At 37.2% G+C, this 24,612-nt stretch overlaps 1 protein-coding gene across 1 annotated transcript in view; it reads right to left on the reverse strand.

Moving 5' to 3' along the window:
* The window catches only part of IPCEF1 (interaction protein for cytohesin exchange factors 1), a 106,969-nt gene that overhangs the window by 46,480 nt on the left and 35,877 nt on the right, over positions 1 to 24,612 (reverse strand). The window contains exons 5-6 of the mRNA XM_072828492.1: positions 4,262 to 4,335; positions 2,639 to 2,710 (exon numbers count right to left, since the gene is read on the reverse strand). Coding sequence (XP_072684593.1) covers positions 2,639 to 2,710; positions 4,262 to 4,335 — 146 coding nt within the window. The remainder of the gene's footprint in view (positions 1 to 2,638; positions 2,711 to 4,261; positions 4,336 to 24,612) is intronic.

The raw sequence follows: 24,612 nt of genomic DNA on the forward strand, positions 1-24,612 counted from the left end.
TTATACCCGATTTCATAAGTGCATACTGACCTTCCCCCCAAAACAGCATCTAAAAATGAAATAGACAGTTTTTAACATATCAAGACAAAAAATAGTTTTGAACTGAGTAAGCCTGAAACAATAAAAGGCATTTCTAAGTTCCTTTCCAGAACACAGAAATACAGAAATATAGCAAAACGAAAGAGTATTGACAATAAAGAAAAGATTCCTCCCAGCTCTTACCCAAAACTCATGTCCTTTTCATTGCCACCATTAGATACTTGCTGTAGAAAACATGATCGTTCAGAATCTTGTTTGACTGTTTCCTTTCTAGAACCCACTAGCTTAGAGTACCTCCTTTGCTAAGAACTTTTTTTAAAACTAAGGCAGTAGAGAAATTTCTATTTGTGGCTAAATAGATGGATGCACAAAAAGACTTATATTTACATAAAAGAAGATGACAGATGTTTCCTGGGAGTTTGTTGTATATTAAATCGATGTGTTGGAGGAGCACAAGTGTTAAGAAATTGATATACAAAACAAGAAGTTTCTTCCCACAAACATCGTCTGAGAAAGGCAACTACCAACCAGTCTTTGTTTAGAAACCAACTCTTCCATTACCCTTAATTACTTACCCCTGTGCTTGTAAATTGAGGGTCCCTGCAGAACACACAGCATTTCTATTAAATGTAATTACCTTCCCCTTCATCGTCCCTGAGAGAAACGTCACTGCCAAAAAATGCAGTTTCCTAAGGAAACAAACTTCTAAAACAGGACCCGTCTCTCCACTTGCCAGTCCCTCCATCCCCAGATTCTCTGCATCTCACAAAGAAATACCCAGCTCCATTATCAACTGGCTCAAACTGGCCTCCTCAGTAAGAAAGAGAGCTCTTCAGGTGCCCCTCAGAACAAATCTTTAAATGTCATCTGCATCATTTGGTGGGAGAAGAGGAAGCTAACTTGGAGGCCCCAAAGAGATTCCACTTGGATGGCTATTAACACCACCAGAGAATGCCAGAAAGGACACTGGGAATTAATTGGTGGCTCACATCCAGACTGACCCTCACTATGGCAGGGCTCCAAGTACTGCTGGGTGAGATGTAAGCCTTTCACACACCACCAACATACCTACAGCTTATTAATCAATAAAATTTAGTTACCAAAACAAAAAGAAAAATAAAGAGCTTTGTGAAGTTTTTTAAATCTTCTTTTGGGCATCCGCTCTTATTTTTCTCAGGCACTTGAGAAAGCCAGGGGGAGAGAGCTAAAATCAGAAAGAGTGTAAAAACAACTTCTCTCTTCATTTAAGTAAATAAAATTCTTGTTTGAAAGACTCAATTTGTCAATTCCTTGTCTCGTTATTTAACATGGGGTGTCCCAATGGTCTGTAAAGAGCCATTCTGCCCTTATCTGAAGGTTGTGGTGGGAGCTTAGGGAACAGGTGAGAAGGTTTCCAGCTAGATGAGGTTGCTGATGGGGCTTTCCTATAAGAAGGCACATGTGGGGGGGGGGGGGCACCTGCATGGCTCAGTGGTTGAGTGTCTGCCTTTGGCTCAGGTCGTGATCCGAGGGTCCTGAGATTGAGTCCCACATCAGGCCCCCCATGGGGAGCCTGCCTCTCCCCTTGCCCATGTCTCTGCATCTCTCATGACTAAGTAGATAAGCTCTTTGGGGAAAAAAAAAGGGTGTGTGTGTATCCACAGCTTATACATGTTTGGTGAAAGGCAGCTTTTTTCTTTAGGTTTCTAAAGCAAGAGGGTAAAGAGAAATTAGAGCAGAATGATAAGGAAATCATTGTGTATAACTAAACAAAAGAGATTAAACCATAAACTCTTTAAATGAATTATGTATATATTCTTTATTTCTTTTGCCCAGGATCTGCCACTGTGGACATATAGTAGGTATTCCACTGACACATTTTTATTAGTTATGTGATGGTAATGAGGAACACTGAGAAATCTGAGAATAGGGCTTAAATTAAATAGAAGGCCCTCCAATGCCTCAAGCACCTCAAATATATATAGCCTCTTTCAATTAACAGCCATTGTGCTCACACTATAATCTAAACCAGCAGGGGTTGGAGTCGGGCAGGTAGTGCTCTATGCATATATTCCACTTACTTAAACAGGAAAAAAAAAAAAACAGGAAATGGAGTTAGGGACATAAAATTTTATGTGAGATGTACTCTGAGCAAGAACATTTTGCAAAATTTTCATGATAGAACATGGATTAGTAATAAACAGAGGGATCATCATGATAATTACACAGGACATAAGAAATGCTACAGATATTTTTCATGTAGAATTCTAAAAGCTGTGAGATTGGTCACAGTACTTTCAGGCCTTTCTCCCTGTGATGCTGATTCTCACTGTAACATTTTCTTATAATGACTTCTGTCCTTTCCTTTCTCAACTGAGTGGTTCCCTCAGAAGAATCTTATTACTTCTTCCTAAAATAGCCATTTTGATAAAGGTAGTTCTCCAAAATGCTTCCAAATAGCCTAGAAGAAAGTAAGAACACTTAAAGTGCTAAGGAGACTAATCCTTAAAGTAGCAGTAATAAATAAAACAGGTGATATTAACATATGCTTAAAATTCAAACACCTGACCAAAGTAATCTATTTCCAAAAAGATTGGATTTAGCAATTTTCTCTACTTACACACTCATTTCCTGTGCATTCTCAGCTGCGAAAAAAAAGGTCTTGATCTGTGGATGGCTGATCTTAAAAGCACTTGAAGGGAGAAAAACGCAGACACATGAAAAATTAGAAATTAGTGTAGTTATCAATGGGTTTGAAAGTAAATCAAATACAAGTGTAGAAATTCGTCTGCTTTCTTTGTAATTTACAAAAAATAATTTAGTCTCATTAAATATCCATTGCCTAATCTCTATTTCATGTAGAGAGCAGACAATTAATTTATCGTGTTGAGACATCCAGACTAGGACTGAGTCTTGGCTAGTTAATAGTTTCTATTTAAAACATATAGGCATATGCTTTTATTTTCATTTGCTAACTGCTTTGCTATAAAGAGACAATAAATTAAAATTTACAGTCTTAGAGGTGTCACTTAATATTCAATAAATTAAAATTTATAGTCTTAGAGGTGTCACTTAAATATTCAGATCAACCTCTTAAAGCAAAATACTTATTCAAACTCAAATACATACAAGAATTTTATTTGTAGGAAAATAATCAAGTATAGAACTTCCACACTGTGACAACACGTCAAAAAATTTATCCAAGCTACCTTCTAGGAGTAAAGGAAAAATATACTTATTTTTAGTTTAAAAGAAAAGTATAAAACACTGAAGATTAGCAATGAAATGCTTCCTCTTTACCACTAGACCGGAAGTCCTGCAGTACAGGCCAGCATTCTGGTAAGTAACCAGTTTGGTCAAAACCACGAAAATCAACACAACGTCATGTATCACTGGATATGTACAGTAACAATAGAGTGGCAGGGACTTAAAGCTAATTCAATTTTATTCATTTTCTTAGAGAAAAATCTAGTCAGTTGCCACTACTGGTAACATAGGTCACTAAGGAGATAAATGCTTTTTTCTGATAAAACAGAAAAAGATGTCAAAGGCAGAAGAATAAGAAAAAGGTCAAGAGGGCACATTTGCAAAATGCAGCTGGATGCTTTCATGAAAAGAGCACATGAATGGTTAGCTAATCTAGACCAGCTCTCCTGTGAGTTCTAGGCAAGCTCAGACTCTCTGAGCTGTTCCCTTCTCAGTAAAATAAGGACTGTAGGCTGGTGACTTCTTTGGTTCTTGTCTATTCTCAAATTTTTTGGACTTAAATTATATCAGAGTATAATCCCAAAGTCTACGGTATCTCAGAATTAATTCTATTTCAAGGATGACAATGTTATGAACTAAGTCAAAGAAAGTGGTCTTGCTATCATATCTTAAGCTCTAGTGAGTCCTATTGAACCAGTCATTCTCTTCACCCAGACAAGATCTTGACATCTGATCTCCCAGCCAATCCTGGATGGGAGCTTGTTTTTCATTCCATCTCAGACACAGTTGTCAAAAATATGTCATGCCAAGGCTCCACAGGGTTTTAAAATCCATCTGTTCCACAAAATGAAATTACAGAAAATAAGAGGTTAAAAGCTTACACTGTTTTTAGGATGCTAACCCATAGGTTCAAAATTCTCAGGCATTTGGGTGTTACCTTCACTAACTTCCAAATCACCACATCACTGGAGAAACTAAAATTATGAAGGGATGTTACCCTGGCACAGAGTTTTGTGGAAAATGATAGATAACTTACTGCTTTTTCTTGCATTCAGATGCTCTCTCTACAGAGAAATCGGGCAGATTGACAAATCCATCAGCCTTCTCTGCCTGAGAAAAATACATACAACAGATATGAATAAATGAGTCAATCCTAACAGTAAGTGTGTAAAGATCATACACATTGAATAGAGATCATATAATGAAATGAAAGAGAACAAAAGATACCTCCCTGAATCAGCATTGGACTTACCCAGATCCATATTTGATGAGAGAAATTAATAGTCTCCTAATAAGTCATCCAGAATCTTTCCATGAGAAGTACCATGACCCAGCTTAGGGATGGCCAAGGTATGACATGCATAGGACTTGGCCCAACCCCTTCCTGTATCCCTGGAAGATACCAGTGCTAACCCATCAGAGCTCTACTCTGCCATGTTAGTAGGCAACCTCAGTATCAAATTCACCTCCAGTAAGCCAGTTCTCATACTCCACTAAGCCACAAGCACAGAAGGTAGAATGTAACCAGCATCCTAGCATACGGAGGACAGAGGCCAGATTTTGGAGTTAGCAAATCAAGGTTCATATCATAACATACCTAACAACTTACTGGTTGTTAGAAGGCTTGAATGAGCTTAGATAAATAAAATGCTTAACAGATACTCAACAAACATTAGTTCCTCTCCCAAGTCTGTAGGCAGTTCTGACGGGATTAAACCATAGAACAGTATCTTAGAACATCTCAGTTCCATATCATTTCCTAGGAAGACTTTTTTCAAGGGAAAGTCTTCAGAAAAAAAATGACTCTTTGGACATCGCTTGAATGTCCCTTCAAAACATCAAATATTCTATAGGAAATATAATTCTTGTTCTACCTCTCTGAGAATTTGTTAATCTTTATGGATAAAATATAACTACACCACAAGGAGGCTAGATTGCTTGTCAGATAGAACTCAAATATTCTTCCATCTACACTAGTGTCTCTGAGTAGGGAAATACAGTCCACAAGATTAATCCTTAATGACTCAGTGCTATTGGGAAATGAATTTTAAAAATTGATTTTTGAAAATATAATCTTAGTTTTAAAAGTCCACTAACTATTAACTTAGCACCATGGCTCCTCCTACCTCATTTCATGATTCTGCAACTCTTTCCCTTATTCCCAACCTGAGCACAACTCCTATACTTCCTTCAGAAAAATTAAACTGTGAAAACTCTAATCCTATGCCTGTCCCATCTTCCCTCTCCTATATGAGTTAATCTATCCAAATTCTTCACTTGAAATGCTTTCTTCTTACAAGGCTCAAAACTCAATTCTAAAGGGAACTTCCTTCTTAAAAAATTATATATATCTATATATCTATATCTATATCTATCTATATATCTATTTTATATATATATATATATATATATATATATATATATATATACTCTTTCATTCAACTTAACTATTTCTTAATGAACTGTTTACTCACTGGATGGTGGTTTAATCAATCCTATCTCCAAAAGAATTTAAAATATTTAAAGAACATAGACTGTAGATCAACTTTTTCTACAACATACAATACTTCCTGTGGATGTTCATCAGCATTATATAAAAGCATGGTTTTGAAAAACTGTCAGGCTCTGGTAATTCTACTTCTAGATGTATACCCAGAAGAAGCAAAAGCAGGTACTCAAATAAATACATAAGCATCCATGTCCACAGAAATACTACTCACAATAGCCAAAAGGCAGAAACAGTCCCATCAACAGGAGACTAGATAAACAAGTTGTAGTTTATTCATACAATGGAAGATTATTCAGCCATAAAACCAAATGAAGTACTGATACAGGCTACAATGTGAATGAATCTCGGTAGCATTATACAAAGTGAAAGAAGCCAGACACAAAACATCACACATTATACATATAACTACCCAGAATAGATAAATCCACAGAGACAAAACACAGATGAGTGGTTGTCAGGGGCTGGGGAAATTGGGGAATAGGGAGAAACTGTTTAATGGGTATGAGTTTTCCTTTTGGAGGGTTGAAAATGTTTAGAACTAGACAGCAGTGGTGGTTGCACGAAATTGTGAGTGTATCAAATGCCCCTGAATTGCTTAGTTCAAAATGGATAAACTTAGGGTGCCGGGGTAGCTCAGTCAGTTGAGCATCTGACTCTTGATTTCGGTTCAGGTCATGATCTCAGGGTTGTGAAATCCAGCCCCGCGTCAGGCTCTGCACTGGATGTGGAGCCTGCTTAAGATTCTCTCTTCCTCTCTCTTGGCCTCTCTCCCCCTCTTAAAAAAATGGATAATCCTATGTGAATTTCACTTCAATTAAAAAACCATAATCTATATTAGGCTAAAGTATTTTTATGTAAATTTCTATAATTATTTTAGAAAGAAAACAATTTATATTCACCATTTGTTTCTATCCTCCCCTCATTCATAGCTATGCCCACTGTTCCACAGAAGCTGTAGTTACATGAACCCCAATGATTTTTATGTTGCCAAGTTCTATGTCTTTTGTTCTTCAGTCAACTGAACTCTAGTAATTGATACTAAAACTCAAGGCCTCCCTCTAGAAACACCTCATTTCTTGCTTTTCTGACATATTCCTGCTGCTCCCTTTCTCCTCCAACTACTCCTTGCTTGCTTTTGTGAGGTCCTCTTCTCTTGCCTGTTTCTTAGATGTCAGTGTTCCCCAGACTTCCCACCACAAACCTATTCTCTTCTCACTCCAATACTCTCTCTGGGGGGACTACACAGCCTACAGTGGCGGCATGTATTGCCACTGCACACACACATATCCAAAATCTATACCTCAAACTGGGACTTAATCCTGAGCTCCTGTCCCAGAGATCTGACTGCTTTGCATACTTGTTCTCATGAGCATTCCACAGATTCCCTGTTACAGACTGAATATTTGTATCCGCTAACCCCAAATTCCTATTCTGAAGCCCTAAGCCCCAGTGTGATAATATTTGGATGTGGGACCTTTGGGAAGTAATTAGTCTTAGATGAAATCATGAGAGTGAATCCCATGATTAGATTAGTCACCTTATAAAAAGAGGAAGAGACCAGAGGCCCCCACTGCTCTCTCTCTCCTCCAAATAAGGTTACAGTAAAAAAGGAGACATATGCAAAGGGCCAGAAAGAAAGCCCTCAGCAGACACAAGCTGTTGGCACCTTGATCTTAGACTTCGCAGCCTCCAGAACCATGAGAAATAAATGACTATTGTTTTAGCCACCAGTTGAAGATATTTTGTCATAGCTATACAAAGACACTACCTGAGAATGACAAATCCAACCACCAAACTTATTACCTTATTCCACAAAAAGCCTGCTCCCCTTTCTCCTGTGTTCTCTCTTTCATTGAATATCACCTTCAGTCCTGTTGTCAAACAAGGAAAGGTGGCAGACATCTTTGACACTTCCATCCCCTTGTCAGCATGTATACAAGTCATCACGGTGATATATCACCGCTGCCTCTGCCCCAGGTCTTCCTTCCATGAACCACCTAGCACCTCCTTCTGCTCACCACTGACTCTCACCTCACTTACTATCAAGTCTCTCAAACCATTCTCAACCTCCTTCTAAATCTGTCCTTTCCTCTCATTTGGTGCCCAAATCACAGTCACAGCAAATCTTAACTCCTTGAACACGCTTCATGTCACTTCATGTCCCAACTGCCCTTCGACAAAGTCTGAGTGCCTTAGCAGAACAGGAAGACCCGTTGTAATCAAGGTCTGCTTAATTACACTATTTCATCTCCTCCAATGCCCCTGGCCTCTCACTCAACCAAAAATAAACAAAAAATTGAAACAAAGAAAAACTATATTTCCATTTGTGCTGAATTAGAATTGAGGCCTAATTTATGGCATTATTATTCTCTAGACAATTCTCTAGACAATTTATTTTCAATACAAAAAGCCCATCATAGATGATAACAATATAAAGTCAATCAACAAAAATCAAAATATAAATAATACATAAGTTGTAAATCTTCATTTGTGTGGATTTTTTCTGCACAACTGAAATGCCTGAGAGTCCTTCAACTAAGAACTAAATTGAATTTGAGTTGAAAGATACCTTAGCATTTCTTTAATAAATCTTTCCTTCATTAGCAAAGGCATTTGTTCATCGTACTGAAGACATTCGAGCTGTATTCAAAATCACGGATAATGTGTCAAAAATTACCTTTGCTTATTTGACTTGCAAAAATACCTTAAAAAATGACAATCACATTGGGAAAATCCTAAAGGAATGACAGTTTTCTCCTCTTCCTCCTCCTCCTTCTTCTCCTCCTACCCCCTCATATCACTTGTTCCTTGTTACATTAACTAAAATAACTTTCTCAAATGTATCCTTCCTCCTCAATAATTCCTAACTTTCCATAAAGTTACTTGCAAGTTCTGCATCAGTACCTGCAATTTTCCCTCTGTATACTAATGTAACAAAAATCTTGCTCTCTTGGGATGCAGGTGGCTCAGTAAGGTAAGTGTTTGACTCTTGATTTCAGCTCAGGTCATGATCTGAGGGTCATGAGATCAAGACCCATGTTGGGCTCCACACTCAGTGGGGTGTCTACTTGGGATTCTCTCTCCCTCTGTCCCTCACCCTCACCCTTGTCCACACCTTTCTCTCTCTCTCTCCTTCTCTGCCTCTAAAATAAATAAACAAAACTTTAAAAAATCTTTCTCTCGCCAGAGGTATCAAGCCATCCTTTGGCCATTGTATAACCATGTCTTACCAAGTCTATCTGAATTCTGAAGTGAGACAATGTTTTTCAATTTCTGGTATGATGTTCAATAATTTCAAAGGTATTCTTTCTCACATGTGAGTCTATCCACTTTCCTAAGCAACTCTGATTTTGTTCATCTCATTAGGATCTCCTCTTCAGCTGCTTTATTAGACAGTACTGAATATACATTTTTATCAAAGTTGTTAGTACTACACATTCATTTATTCAACAAAGATTTATTATTATACCTTCTTTGTGTCAGGCACTGCACTATGTCAGACATCTGAGATACATCAGTGGACAACATAAACAAAAACTTCTACCCTTGAGGGGCAAACAGACAGTAGCTCAACGTATAAACACATTTATCAACATAAATTATATAGCCCATTGCATAAACACATTTATCAACATAAATTATATAGCCCATTGCAAGCAATAATTGCTATGAAAAAAAAGTAAAGTTGATCAGAGTTAAGGGGTTCTGACTACCAGCAGGGCAGGTTGCCTTTCTGTTCTGAGACTTATAATGCCCTTCCAACCTCACTCCCCTAGATACAGCTCCACAAATCAATTTGGTCTAACTTTTCCAAACCTTTCCTCTGCTCCTCCAAGCCTAGAATAAGTGCCCTTCTCTTTAAGTCCAGGGGTAGGCTTTGCTTCTATACTTCTCTTAACTGCATTTAGTTACCTATTTCTCTGTTTCTTCAGTAGACTGTGAGCACTTTGAAGGAAATGATTTTATCACTTATTGTTATATCACTAATACTTGGAACAATGAAGGTGTTCAATACACATGAAATAAATAGAGAAGTTCTATGAATAAATGAATGACAGGAACATTGTCTTTTTCTTTACAATAAAGAAAGTGCTAAAATGAGATACAGAAGCCACTTTGGAAAACTGGCAATTTCTAAAAAACATAAACATATTATTACTATACAACCCCAATATTCTATTCCCAGGTATCTACATGAGAGAAATGAAAGCTTATGCCCACACAAAGATGTGCATGCAAACATTTGCAGCAGCATTATTCATAATAGCCTCAAACTGGAAACAATTTAAACATCCATCAAAGAGTAAATAAATAGGGTGATCTACTCTTATGATGAAATATTGTATAGTGAACATGTGCTAAAAGATGGATTAACCTTGAAACATGATGTTGAGTGAAAGTCAGAGATAAGAACCCACATATTACTGGATTATTCCTTTATGTAAAATGTAGAGAAAAAGCAAATGTATGGAGACAGAAAGTAAAATAGTGGGGTTGACTAGAGTTGGGGTTGGCAATGAAGATTAACTATAAATAGGCATGAGGGGTTTTATTGATGTCATAAGAAATTACTTAAAACTGATTCATTATGATGGTTTCATCACTCAGCACATTTACCAAAAATTATTGAAGTGTAAATTTTAATAGGGTGAATTTTAAGTTATGTTGAATATATTTCAATAATATTGTTTGTAAAAATATGCAAGGAAGGTTTGGGGAAATAGAAAACCATAATGAATTCCCTCTGCTTTGGATGTCAGTAAGACATAAAATAAGGTAAAATATGAAATCTCAGCTGTTCCTATTGGTGACTCAACATGATTTGTTCAAACTTGAGACAAAACTGGTTTAATATTTCCCATATTCAATAGTTTAAGCTAAATTATGACTTCAGTTTTGGACTACAGGAGTTTTACAAAGATATTTCATATACAATTTGCCACACTTCAAACATATTTTTGAAAATTAATTAAAATGAGACATCAAACTGAAATATTTAAATGCAAACATCAGTATCCATTGCCATCAATAATGCTTGGCTTTTTCATACCACAAATACCTTGCAAAATAGACAAAATTACTTCATAAGTACTACATTTATCAGAAAGGTAGACCTGAAAAAGAGTGTATGTGTTATGAATATATATATATATATATATATATATATATTCCAGAGAGTAAGTAGGTTAAAGAAGACCAAACCAGAAACCAAGGAAGTGTGATATAGGAAACTGTCATATATTTCATGGTTAAAAATAAGAGGTATAATTATCTCTCTATTCTCGGTGGAATCATAATTCTCTGATTCTAAGAAAACTGATTTTTTACACTTTAATAATTCTGAAATCAAGAAGCACCTTAGAATCCATATGTATTTTTAGTGCTGTATCCCGCCGCCCCCCCAAACCTGGTAGTAAATAAATTGTAGGTCTTTAAATGAATAGAATCTTAAATTTGAGGGAAAACAAAATATATGTTTCTTTGTAAGATGCTTTTGTATTTATTTGTGAATATGGATTTAACTCTTGCAATGACTTGAAGTAAATGTAAGTGAGGTTATCTAGTCAATATCAGAATCAGGAAAAGCTGAAAAAGCTCCATTTTCTCCAAATAAACCTGTGATTTGCTAAGTTCTGCTCTGAAACCCCCAGCATGCTAGTAACAGGCAAACTCTAAGCTCTAAGCAGAGCCATCCTTTCTCATGTCATCTTGAATGTGACATGATAAAAATTGTTGTTACTAAGTCCTCATAGTTGTCACTAAGTCCTCATAGTACACATAGACATATGACCACTATAGAAATCTGAGTTACAGTCTCTAATACACAAACTCATATGAATAAAAGAAAAGAGAACCTACAATCAATTGTGAAAGCTCTAGTTCTACAGAGAAACAGTCACTCTCAAAAATGGCTGCAGAGTGGAATCCATTTGGAGGATACTGGGCAGTAACTAGTAAAATTGCATTTACCCTCTGACTCAGAAATCCAACTTCTAGGATCTGTCATAAATACAAATATGTGCAGTAATGCACATTTTTGCAATGCATATTTGCAATAACAAAAATTCCAAATATGTATCATCGAGAGACTATTGAATAAACTGTGGCAACTACATGCAATGAATAACTCTAAAACATGACATATATAAATATAGAGTAACCTTCTGGACACAGTAGGAGAAAAAGTAAGGTACAGGACGGTAGTCATAGTATGCAAATTTTATGTACAACACAGATAGGATATGCCTCCACATATATACTTGCCTACATTTGTAAAAGGAAGCTATGTAGGAAATGCAAACATAAAAGGAGGGAGCAAAATGGGCAGAGAAATAGGAATGAGAGCAAGACTTATCTGATTGTAATCTGTTATATAGTTTTGACTTTGGAATTAGGTAGATGATTTATACTTAAAAAAAAAAACTAAGAACAAATGAAGCAATTCCTAAAATTAAAAAAAAAATAGAAACAAATGGACCTAACTGAATATAAATGTGATGATGTCACCCCACACAAATTATAATAATTACTCCAAGATACTTTAGAGCACAGAATTTTAACTTTACATAGTTGGTGGAACATGGGCTAAGGACTTTTAGTAGCAACATTGTCATTTTTTTTTGGAGAGTTGTGTGTGTGTTTTTTTCCCCCAGAATTCTCCCCACACACATAAAAGAATTGCATGAAACTCAAGGGCTCCCTCATTCTCTGCTTGCGCTAGAGGCCAGGCTGCTGCTCTGTTCTGATAAGCAACTCATCCCTCTCTTCCCTTCAGAAAGGGAAATGTACGCACATTCTGCAAGTATTACCTGGGCCCACAGGCAGAGCTGAGCGTATTAGCACTGAGCTTATGAGCACTGCAAGGGAAGCAAGAAAAAAATGATGTTTGCCTTTATATTGTCTTCCTCTCTTCTAGATATCGGAGCAGGCCTGACAGTGACAAGGCCTAAAATCCTGTTAAGAAATATGATAAACTTGAGAAACATCTAATAATAGCTAACGTTTGCTGAGTGCTAAGCATAGGCCATCAAGGTACTACCATCTTAGTCTGTGGATGGAAATTAATCACATTTGAGCACCATCATGAAACTGATTGGTTTTTACCTCATCACCAAACTAGATGGACATTATAAAATGAGGAAGTAATGGGGTTATTGGTAAAGAAACAGGACTCAGACCAAAACCCAGAAATCGGTTAAATAATTCTAAATATGAGATCAAACGGTCTCAATCAGGAGCTAAAATAGAAGATAATCTACAGTCTATGGATGGCACAGAAGAAGAACCCCAGATTTAGAATCAAAATATTTTGATGCAAGCCACTGATTGTGTGATCTTAATCAGAGCATGTAAGCTCTCGGGTCAATATCCACACAGTAAAAAAGCAGATATAGCCAGATCAAGGCTAACTAGAGTTAACATGGAGACATGTTGTCCTATAAAACTATTAGTTATAAAAAATTTAAGATTTTATTCACATTAATTCCCAGGCATCCATGATAAGAATGGGGAAAAGGAATAGAAAGAAAAGACAAAGAACAATCCAGAAAGAAAAAGATGAAGTAAAATAAGTTTTTAATCTGTCCATTGTCAGCTGAGTGCTCTGAACAGCTGTCTCTATGTCTTAGCTCTCCCTTGTCTTCTTTGTATCAGATTTAATTGCTGTAAAAAAATATTTTAGGAGCTCAGTTAAACATCCAACTCTTGATTTTAGCTCAGGTCATGATCTGAAGGTCATGGGATCAAGCCCTGCCTCAGGTTCCACAGCATGGAGTCTGCTTGGGATTCTCTCTCTCTTTCTCCCTCTGCCCCTCCCCCCACTCATGCTCTAAACAAACAAATAAATAAAATATTAAAAATACTTAAAAATTTTTGGACAACAAGAATACTAGCAAGCTCACTATCTTCTTCATCCATTACCTAGGTAATGTTTTTGTTAAAATTATCATTGCATTTGAGGGGTATCTGGGTGGCTCAGTCAGTTAAGTGACTGCCTTCAGCTCAGGCCATGATCTCATGATCTCAGGGTCCTGGGATCAAGCTTCACATTGGGCTCCTCACTCAGTGGGGACTCTGCTTCTCCCTCTCCCTTTGCCCCTCCCCCCTGCTTGTGTGTGCTCTCTCTGTCTCTCTCTCTCTCTCTCAAATAAATTAAATCTTTAAAATATATATCATTGCATTTGAGTTTAACATTACCTTATGAATATAATGAGATTTTGATCCAAAGAGACTCTATTTACAACAGCCTAGAAATAGATCCTCCACATAGAAAATAATAGTTAAATTTTTTAACTAATAAACAGCAAGGTCGAATTTCCTACAGAATCCACACATTTCTGGCAAGAATTATAAAAATGGACTGAAGCTTTGCTAGTGATAATCATGCTGGTTCTGAGGATGCTCCAAGGGGGAAAGAAAGATATCTGAAGGAAGCAGACCACTTGTAGCGGGTGCTGTCAGTAAGCCAATCATATGTCCCCTTCCTTACCACCAGGCCAGACTGGCCAGGCTTCCCACTGACAAGACCTGCGACTCTATGGGAGGGCTTCTCTGGCTGCCAGATTCCATTTCTCCTCCCATGTGGAGGTGTTCGAGAAGCACTGGCCCTAGGATGAGTTCTCAAGCAATGACTGATGGGACCTGGTATTTAAACACCTCCAGCTCCCTGTCCCTTGGGAGGAAAATTCTAAGGTACGTGTTTTCTAAAGGCTCTCAGAGTTGCCCAGCAGAACGTGGCTTCAGTTCCTCAGTCATAATTTGCCCACAAAGGAGAGTTTTACTAGCTAACTTTCCACTCTGTCTCACTTCCCCATTCCCCTTCCAAGTATTTCTGGTATCACTTCCCAAATATACTGCTTGTACCCAAATCCTCTTCTCAGGGTCTGCTTCTGGGCAACCTAAAACAGGATGCTGTTTGTCTCACAGAAATGTTTCTCCTCATGGTTCTACTCATGAATAGCCCAACTGCATGGTACCATAATCTCTCTTCATTGTTTCCTCCTAAGTACCACCCAAGGCCATGACTACCTACTATCATATTAGGTCACATTTCAGTAGTGAACAAGAAGTGACTGGCACCCTATTCTATGATTTGTAAATCAGCTCTCCTAGTTAGCATTCTTCCTTTATTCTTCCATTCTCTTTCATGGAGTCATATTTTAAATGAAATTAAGTTACTAGTGAACTTTCTGGTAGATGTGAAGATAATCATTGCCTTCTGAAAGGGTATTTAAAAACAATAAGAAACCTCACAAAATAAAAGAGTCTTATGTTATTGTTCTCTGTAATATAAAATCCTGAGCACACAGGCCCTTCATGATCTGGCTCTGTCCAACAACATCTCTCACCTTTCAGAAGCCTTAAAACCCTAGAGATAATTTTTACCTATATAGTATTGATGTCTTCAGCAGGAAAGAAAGAAAGAGGGGTGGAGGAGAAAGGAAGGAAGGAGAGAAAGCACTACATAGGAAGAAAAAGTTTTAAATTAATAGGAATAAATGTGATAAAATCTCACCATTACAGAATAAATTGTATATCTTGTTATCTAATAAACATTATCTACCATCCATGGTTAGAGCAAGAGTGAGGGAAGAGTAAAGAAAGAAATACGATTCAGAAAATTTGAATTCAGAGAATTCAGTGTATTCTCTTTCAAAATCAGAAATTAGAAGAAATTTTTTAAAAAGTTCTTTTAAAATCACAGTCAATATAATACATAATCTTGTCTTTACACAATATATAATAAATCTTCCAATACTTCATGAACTTCTAAATATCTTCAAACCGTTTTCACGAGTTTCATGAGTGTTATCAAGGTATGACTCAACCCAACCAAAAATAGGAAAAGGTATTTCTCCAACGAGAGCATACAAATGGCCAAAAAGCACATGAAAAGATGCTCAAAGTTAATAATCATTAGGAAATGCAAATCAAAACTGCAATGAGATAATACTTAACACCATTTAAATGGCTACTTTAAAAAAAAGTATTTTTAAACATGGGGCACCTGGTGAGCCAGTTAGTTAGGCATCCAACTCTTGATTTCAGATCAGGTCATGATCTCAGGGTCATGAGGTCGGGCTCCATGCTCAGTGTAGTCTGCTTGAGATTTTTTCTCCTTCTCCCTTTGCTCCTCCCCCTCACATATATGCATGTTCTCTCTCTCTCTCAAAAATAAATAAATCTTTAAAAAATAAAATAAAAATAGAAAAAAACTTAAGTAACAGAAAATAACAATCATTGTTGAGGATGTGAAGAAATTGGAGCCCTTATACACTCTTGGGGGCAATGTAAAATGGTGCAGCCGCTATGGCAAATACATCGGTTCCTCAAAAAATTAAAAATAGAACTATCATAGGATCCAGCAATCCCCCTCCTGGGAACATAGCCAAAAAAAAAAAATTGAAAGCAGGATTTCAAAAAGATATTTGTACACTAATGTTCCTGGCAGCCAAAAGGTGGACACAACCCCAAAGTGTCCATCAGTAGATATGAATGGATTAACAAAATGTGGTATGCACATACAATGGAATTTCAGCCTTAAATAGAAAGGAAAATTTGACCCATGCCACAACATGCATGAACCTTGAAGACATTATGCCAAGTCAAATAAGCCAGTCACAGAAGGGCAAACACTGTGTGATTCCACTCCTAGAAGCTATTGGAGTGGTCAAATTCACACAGAGAAGGTAAAATGGTGATTGTCAGGGATAGAAGAAAGAAAAGAGTATAGCATTTTAGTTTTATAAGACAAAGAGAGTGCTGGAGATGGTTGTACAAAACTGTGAATACACTTCTTGTCACTGAACTATATCCTCAAAAGTGACTAATGGGAAATTTCCTGATATGTGTATTTCACTATAAGTCTTCAAAATCAAAAAATAATTTAAAAAGTTTTAAAGATACTACTGCAAAACTCATTATTTGTCAGTAAAGGAAAATGCAATTACCATAATAATTTTTCTAAGACTGAAAGTATGAAAATCGTGGTTAATGTGCTGTGAATGAGCACCGTCTCTTTCACAGGTTTGAGCCATCTATTCACATATCTCATAACCAGATAAGGAAGAAGGCACAGCGAGAGCAGCTAATTTGCTTGAATGTTAGTTAGCTAGCTGAAGGGTCAGAGTAGAATCTGTCCTCCTGATTCCAAATCCACCGCCATCTTCAACTATAGCATGTTATTTCCTTGTGTCCTTTTTGAAGACATTGTTTCTTTTTTTAAAGATTTATTTATTTATTCATGAGACACACAGAGAGAGGCAGAGACACAGGCAGAGAGAGAAGCAGGCTCCATGCGGGGAGTCCAACGCAAGACTGGATCCTAGGACCCCAAGATCACAACCTGAGCCAACCACTCAGTTGCTCAACCACTGAGCCAACCCAGTGCCCCTAAAGACATGGTTTCAAACATGTTGTCCTAAATTCTGACTCCTTTAAGAAATATTCAGTTTGTTTTTTTAATTTCCACTGTATAGTTTCCTTTTGAAATGTTCTTGAAACGTGCTCCAAGGGGGACCAAACGCAGCAGCACAGTGACAGATGAGTTCATCACTTAGCTTTTCTGTAGAAGCAGCTGGGCTCTTGGCCCTTAAAAAAGAAAGCTCCAGAGGGATAATAAATCTGCAAATGATGACCTCGGGAAAATCCTCAGCTCTAACCAAAAGTTCAGCTCATCCCATGGGCCATCATGTGTCATTCTATTGCTTGGGAAATGTGCACACAAGCCTCATCACAAAATCACGTATTACCTGAATTCTTCCTCCAGGTTAGGAATTACGCAGCTGAAGAATCCCCCAGAGTCTTCTAGTTCACTCCTCTGTTTTTAAAACTTAAAATTAACCTTTACTGGGGTTAGTTGGCACATTTTTTAGCATTGCCAGCACAGGATAGGTCATTCTTGCCAAAAGAAACCATTTCTGGTATCTAAAAACCTTTAGTACAATTCTTCTGCAACCCCAAATCACAGCATTATGTGATTTCATCTCAGCATATATCAAATTGTGTATATTGTTTTGATTTTTGAAAATATTGTTTTCAGATGCATTTCATCTTCTTAAAGTTGCTCTGAATTACATTAAGGATATTCTTCTTGCTCAAAGTGCACTTGTAAGAAAATAGATCCATAAAGAGTTATACCACTGACCTAGGGTTACCTAACTCTGCTAAGAAACTGCAAGACTAAAATCCAGGTGATATTTCTCCCTTAAACCATGTTGGTGAAATCCACCTTCCTGCTGCTTGCTTAACAGAATTTACAAATTGGGAAGCCTGGGTGGGCTCACTGGTTGAGTGTCTGCCTTTGGCTCAAGTCATGATCCTGGGGTTGGGGGATCGAGTCCTGCATCAGACTCACCACAGGGAGCCTGCTTCTCCCTCTGCCTATGTCTCTGCCTCTGTGTGTGTGTGTTCCTCATAAATAAATAAATAAATAAATAAATAAATAAATTCTTTAAAAAAAGAATTTATAAGTTATATACACACATACACATATGTACACACATTTATACACATACTATGGCTGTATAAACATACATATATTTATATATAAGTTAAAAATATGTATCATTTTATTTTTAAGTTACATACATACATATACTTATGTATTCTATCACCTGTTGGCTATTTTAAGAAGCTTTAGAATAAAAGCCATTTCTGCTTTTAAATTCTATGGATCAATAAACAAACCATAGTATAACAACATGTGTTACATTAGAAATGACATGGAGGGACGCCTGGGTGGCTCAGCGGTTGAGTGTCTACTTTTGGCTCAGGGCGTGAGCTTCTCTCCCTCTGTCTGTGTCTGTCTCTCTCTCTCTGTGTGTCTCATGAATAAATAAATAAAATATTTTCTAAATGACAGGATATGTATGTGTTGGCATGAAAATATATTGATAATATATTGCTTAGTGAGAAAATCAAGTTACATATTAAACATAGTATCGGGCAGCCCCGGTGGCTCAGCGGTTTAGCGCCGCCTACAGCTCAGGGCATGATCCTGGAGGCTCAGGATCGAGTCCCACATCAGGATCCCTGCATGGAGTCTGCTTCTCCCTCTGCCTGTGTCTCTTCCTTTCTCTCCTCTCTGTGTATTCTCATCAATCAATAAATAAAATCTTAAAAAAAAAGAAAAAAAAAACATAGTATCATTTTATTTTTGGAAAATATAGAAAAAATTGGAAACATATACACCAAAATGTTTACAGTGATCACACCAAGTTGGAAAGATTGTGATTCATTTAAATAAGTAACTGATCGTAATTCACTTATTTCTTTCTGTTGGCCTCCCATCTCCTTTTCTTTATTTTGCTTAATTTTGTTTTCTAATTTTTCTAAATGAACACATTTTATAGTATTTTTTAAGCATTTATCAAAATTAAATTTCCAACAAGCAAGAAGATGGATTGTACCAAAAACAGATAAAGTAAAACAAAAAGAAGTTGTGGAGACTCCTACAAAAGCACTGTGCCCTGCCCACCAGAGGAGAGACAGTGCTGCATCCCCTGAATGGGCACATCGGTCAGTGCTGTGAGCTAAGAGAACGGGTCTCTCTTGCAACCCAACCTACATCACTAACCCTGGCATCCTCTTCCAAACCAACAGTGCCCGAGCATGTCACTGCCTCCTGAGAACAAGACAAGAGAAACAAAGGATTTCACAGTGTTGGTGTTTCACAATTGATTATGTAAAGCTTGGAAAGATTTTAAAGGAGAATCATATTGGCAACATAAGTCATTGTTCCCACATCATATGAACTGAACAACAAGAAGTTATTAAAAACAGTCTGCCCCAAATACAGGCTGAGCTGATCATAAAGCTTCAGTGGGAGACCATTATTCTCAAAATCTATTCTGGGACCTACCAAGGAAAATAAACATTAGGACACAGTGATAGATAGCATCAGAGACAATAAACAAAGTCCACTTTAAAGATCTTTTCCACATACTTGAAACTATAACAAGGGAAGTAATAGAATTCAAAAAGTCCTCAATCATTCTTACATTCAGATTTTGAGGGGTACTTACACTATCCTTTTCACCCTGTCATCCACCAGTTGTCTCCTTGAGGTAAAATGCAACTTATAGCTGCTAAAACATCCCACTTTGCTCATTAGACCCGTCAGTTCTACACCATCTAGTTTCCCCTCTCCAGGACAAACTCTAGGAATATATGTTGGCAAAGAGTTCATCACTTTTATATAATTAGTCTGAATCACCTTCTCCAAAGAAACATTTTTAAATATTGGAATTTCATTTGGGATACACTCAGCAGTTGGTATTTGAATTACAGAATAAATATGAAGTTCAACTAGAGACCCATTATTAATAAAACACCGCATTTTGGTATAATTCAGGGAATACATAAGGTGCTCAATAATGCTCTGAGGAAAAAAAAATAATGCTCTGAGGAACTGATTTACAGACCTAACTGATGATTAAGTAATTCGCTCAACAAATGCCTGGTGCCCACTCTGTGCCTAGTCTATAGGCTCTAGTGACACAGTTTAAACCAGAAAGATAAAGAATATACCCTCAAGTGTTTACACTGTAAGTGGGTAAAAGAAGAAGAAAAGAATATAGTAAGCTCTGATTGAAGTATTCATAAATTCCTCAGAAATTAAGACCTGGGCTGAGATCAAGAGTCACTCAACTAAAAAAAAAAAAAAAAAAAAAAAGAGTCACTCAACTGACTGAACCACCCAGGCACCCCAGTATGTGCTTTGTTGAGGGGGAAGAGTCTTCTCTTACATTTATTCCATTTAGGAAATGTATTTTGTATCACACTGGACTTAGACCATTTATTTGGATGAATTCTGCTGAATGAACTTTGTATCTTTTGAGACAAAAACAAGTTCCTAAATAAAATTGAAATGTTGAAACACACAAAAAAATTTTTTTTCCTAACCTTTGGTAAACTCAGGTAGAGATTTTTCCAAAATCTATGCCAACAGGTGATTGCTAATGAAATGTCTCTTTCCATTCTTTGCTTTTTTTATCTGAAAGACACTCGATATTCACTGAAAGTTTCAGAGGAGTTGTCTCACAGAAAGAGAAAATCTGGCTTTCAAGTGTCATTTTCTGCAAAAGTAAGTTCTACCTAATCTAAAAACTGGTTAGATCTTTGCTGTAGAGATTCTCATAAAACTGATTCCAAGAAAAATCCCTTCCTCTGAAATTCACATCAAGTTGCACATGCAGCTAAAGACCAAAAACACATGATACAGGCCCAACTGCTTGAACTCACAGACACAAGGGACGATGCAGACGGGGAGAGGGAAAGAGGTCACATTGGGGCTGGCAGATTGGATTCTCAAAAACTGAACAGTCTTCATAATATGTATTAAACCAGATATTAACCTTAAACCTCATCAGTTCTCATGAAACAAAGAGTTGGTCAATTTCACCTTTTCTGTGTGTGGCCCAGGGGCTCCTAGGAACCCTTTTGCTGCATAAGAGGAATAAAACAAATGAAATCAATGAACAGTTACTTTATTAAACAATGCAGGTTTCTAGTAATTTTATACAAAGATAGAATTTACAAAACTAAAAGAAACCAAAACACTAAAAGACAATGAATCTAAAGGAAATTCACATTTTAACCATATTCTTCCTCCCTCGGTGTTCATATTATTTTCTCAATCTCCCAGGCTCCCAAACTTGGACTCATTCTTATTTTACCCCCCAAAATTTTGTGTTTTATATCCAAGCACTGAACACATTTTGCCATATTTTACTGTTAAATGCATCCCCCATTTTCACCATGTCCACTCCAGGTCAGGAGTTCCTGTCTCAGTACCTGCATTTTGTCATATCTACTAACTGACCTTCTGGAACCTCCTTTATTCTCCAATGCATCCCATTTATTACTGATAAATTAATATTTTCACTTGCTGATTTCATTAGATCATTTTCAGACTCTCAAGAACCTGCAGTGACTCCCTACTTCCTACCAGACCAAATCCACATTCCTGCACTATGCATTTGATGCCCCCATGTACTGGCCCTGGCTCACTTCTCAGTGGGGATACCAGCCCAGGGAAAAGAGCCTGGCTTTGATATTGGTAGATCTTGTTTTTTAATCCCAGCTCTACCATTTACTCCTCACTCGACTTTGAGCAAGTTACTTCAATTCCCTAAGCTTCAGTAAACTCCCTTGAAAAATGGGAATAATAATATCTATCTTGCTAGGTTATGGGAAGTTAATAGAGTGTCCAACACAGTGGGTTGGCACAGCTCATTTATATTTTCATTCCTTTGTTCACATATTCCCCTGACTGGAATGCCCATCCCCCCACCTTCCTTCCCTAAAAAAACAGAAAAAGAAAAAAGAAGCTGTCTTCCAAGGCAGATCTTAAGAAAATCTCCCTGAAGATTTTCCATATTCACTGAAATGCATGGAAATAATGTTTTCTGATTGGTGAAAACTGTGCTTAACTCATAAAGGAAATCTGACCAAGGAAATCATGCAGCTTTGGAAACTGATTAAAAAAGGGGGTAGGGGGGCAGCCCAGGTGGCTCAGTGGTTTAGCACCGCCTGCAGTCCAGGGCCTGATCCTGTAGACCTGGGATCCTGTCCCACGTCAGGCTCCCTGCATGGAGCCTGCTTCTCCTTCTGCCTGTGTCTCTGCCTCTCTCTCTCTCTCTCTCTGTCTCTCATGAATAAATAAATAAAATCTTTAAAAAAAAAGAAAGAAAAAGAAAACATAGCTTCTTAGATAGGAAAAAGAAGAGAGAGAAACTTCCAGAGGTTTAAAAAAAAATCACTGTAACAGAACTCCCTCACATTTGGCCCAAACTATTTCCCCCAACCCTAGAATTTACAGAATTCATCCGTACTGCTCCATCTCTCTTTTTTTACTAAAAAAAGTTTTTCCCAATCTTTCTTTGATTGTGTCATTTACATAGCTCTGTCTCCTCTACCAGTCTGGAGGCTCCTAAGTGTAAGAAGAAATGTCATCTCTTCTTTTTTAACCCTATAGTAGCATTTACAACTGTTAGCCCAAATTATTTTTAATATCTCAAAAATACTGTAGGAAGCTATGTAGTTGGGTGGGTAGATGGGTGAGTGGGTGGATGGATGATAAACTTTTCAAGTTGGGTTCATTTAAAAAGAAAAAAAATTTAAATCTATTCTCTACAACTAATATTAAACTGTGCTCTGTTAATTAAAGTCTAAATTGTTTAGGCAATGCCTTCAAGTTGTATACCAGAATAATGTATATGTCACCTTGTTGTATTTTAATAGTCCACACACACTCCTGAATAATGTAAGTAAATACACCGGTGAGATGAGTAAATGCTCTCTGAATAGAAACATTTAATAATGTCACAAACTTTAAGCGGGTTATATAATACACATTCACTTTATAATCAATATATCTGAGGTATGAATAAAATCCAAAATATATATCCCAAGGAACTAAGCAAGATTTTAATTAAGAATTCTTAGAAAAGAAAAATCAATTATAGCAAAAGTGGAAAAATCTAGAACCTTAAAAATATGAGATAGTTTTAATAACTAAGTAATAATATTAAGTACTTATCTTTTTACTAATTTATAGCGACACGCCTGAAAGGAAAAGGAACTCAGAACTTCACTCCTCCTTCACTGGAGTGAAGTTGGTCCCAAACTTCTCCCACTGTGCCTGGTATCCAGGTGAAGTGTTAGAGTGCAGGGGATTTCCCTGGGAAACCTTCCATCTCCCTTTCGACATTTCCACCCCAGCCAGGTGATCTTGATCAACACACCCTTGTTTATAACCAGATGCCATGGTTATGCCATGGAAATATGCTAAAAATCAAAAATAGCCCCTAATACAATGTCACCCAATGGGAGCAGCTGTGTAGGACTTACTTAGGACCATGGAGCTCTTAGCAAATCTCAAATTGTACCTTTTCCTGTATTTCTTTTTAAGATCACAAGTGGAAATCTCTTTACCAGAAAATTACTTTCCATCAAAAGCAGTCTTTATCCAACCCATTCTCAAAATTCGCAGAGGTAATGTAAATGCTGATGATTCTTAAACCTCGTGTAGTTTATGAGATCAACAAATATTAACTGAGTGCCCCTGCCCAGTTAAGTGTCAGACAATGCACTAAAAATATACTTGTGATCCTGCTCTGCAGATATGATCAATTATGGAAAATAGAATGCCTAATAAACATGTACCAAAGAGAAAGATGAGTATAAAACTGAGAAAAGCATAAGCTGCTATGGGAATAGGCAGAGGTGCCCTGATTTAGGTCAGAGGATAAAGTAAGACCATGTAGAAGAAAGGCTACATAAGCTAAAATTTGACTTCTGAGGAGGTCAATGGGATTGTGTGGGAGAAAGACTTTTGGGCATGAAGACAAAGAGTGTTCTGAGCAGAGAAACAGCATGTGCAAAAAGGCTTAAAGAGAGTGCCAGCATATGTGATGCTAACAAGGAATTTTTAAAAATTCTGTAGTTGAAGGCTGAGTGGTGACATAAGAGAGATACAGGTCAGGAGATTCTCACAAGCAAGGGAAGAAATTTATACTTAATCCAAGGCGAAAGGGAAAACAATTGTGTGGATTGTAAATAGCTTGGATTTTTATGGCTGTAGAATGTGAATGTGGTTTTGTAAGACCTGGCATGCACTCTTGCTTGCTGTAGCACATTCTAAGCACATTATATGGGGTGTGAAAAGAGCAGATGAGTGTCTGGACTTGACCTTTCTCAAGGAAATCCGGGTAGGGCTGTCTGAAGCAGCAAAGTGTCATGAAGGAAGAAGGTAGACCATGCATCCATTACTGACTAGCAATATAACAGAGAGGCATCCAGAATGACGAGGGTGACACAGCCTCCTCAGGTGGTGTCAGGGAACAATAAAGACAATCAAAGGCGTCCCATGAGAT

This window comes from Canis lupus, chromosome 1, assembly GCF_048164855.1.
Source record: "Canis lupus baileyi chromosome 1, mCanLup2.hap1, whole genome shotgun sequence".
NCBI lineage: Eukaryota > Metazoa > Chordata > Mammalia > Carnivora > Canidae > Canis > Canis lupus.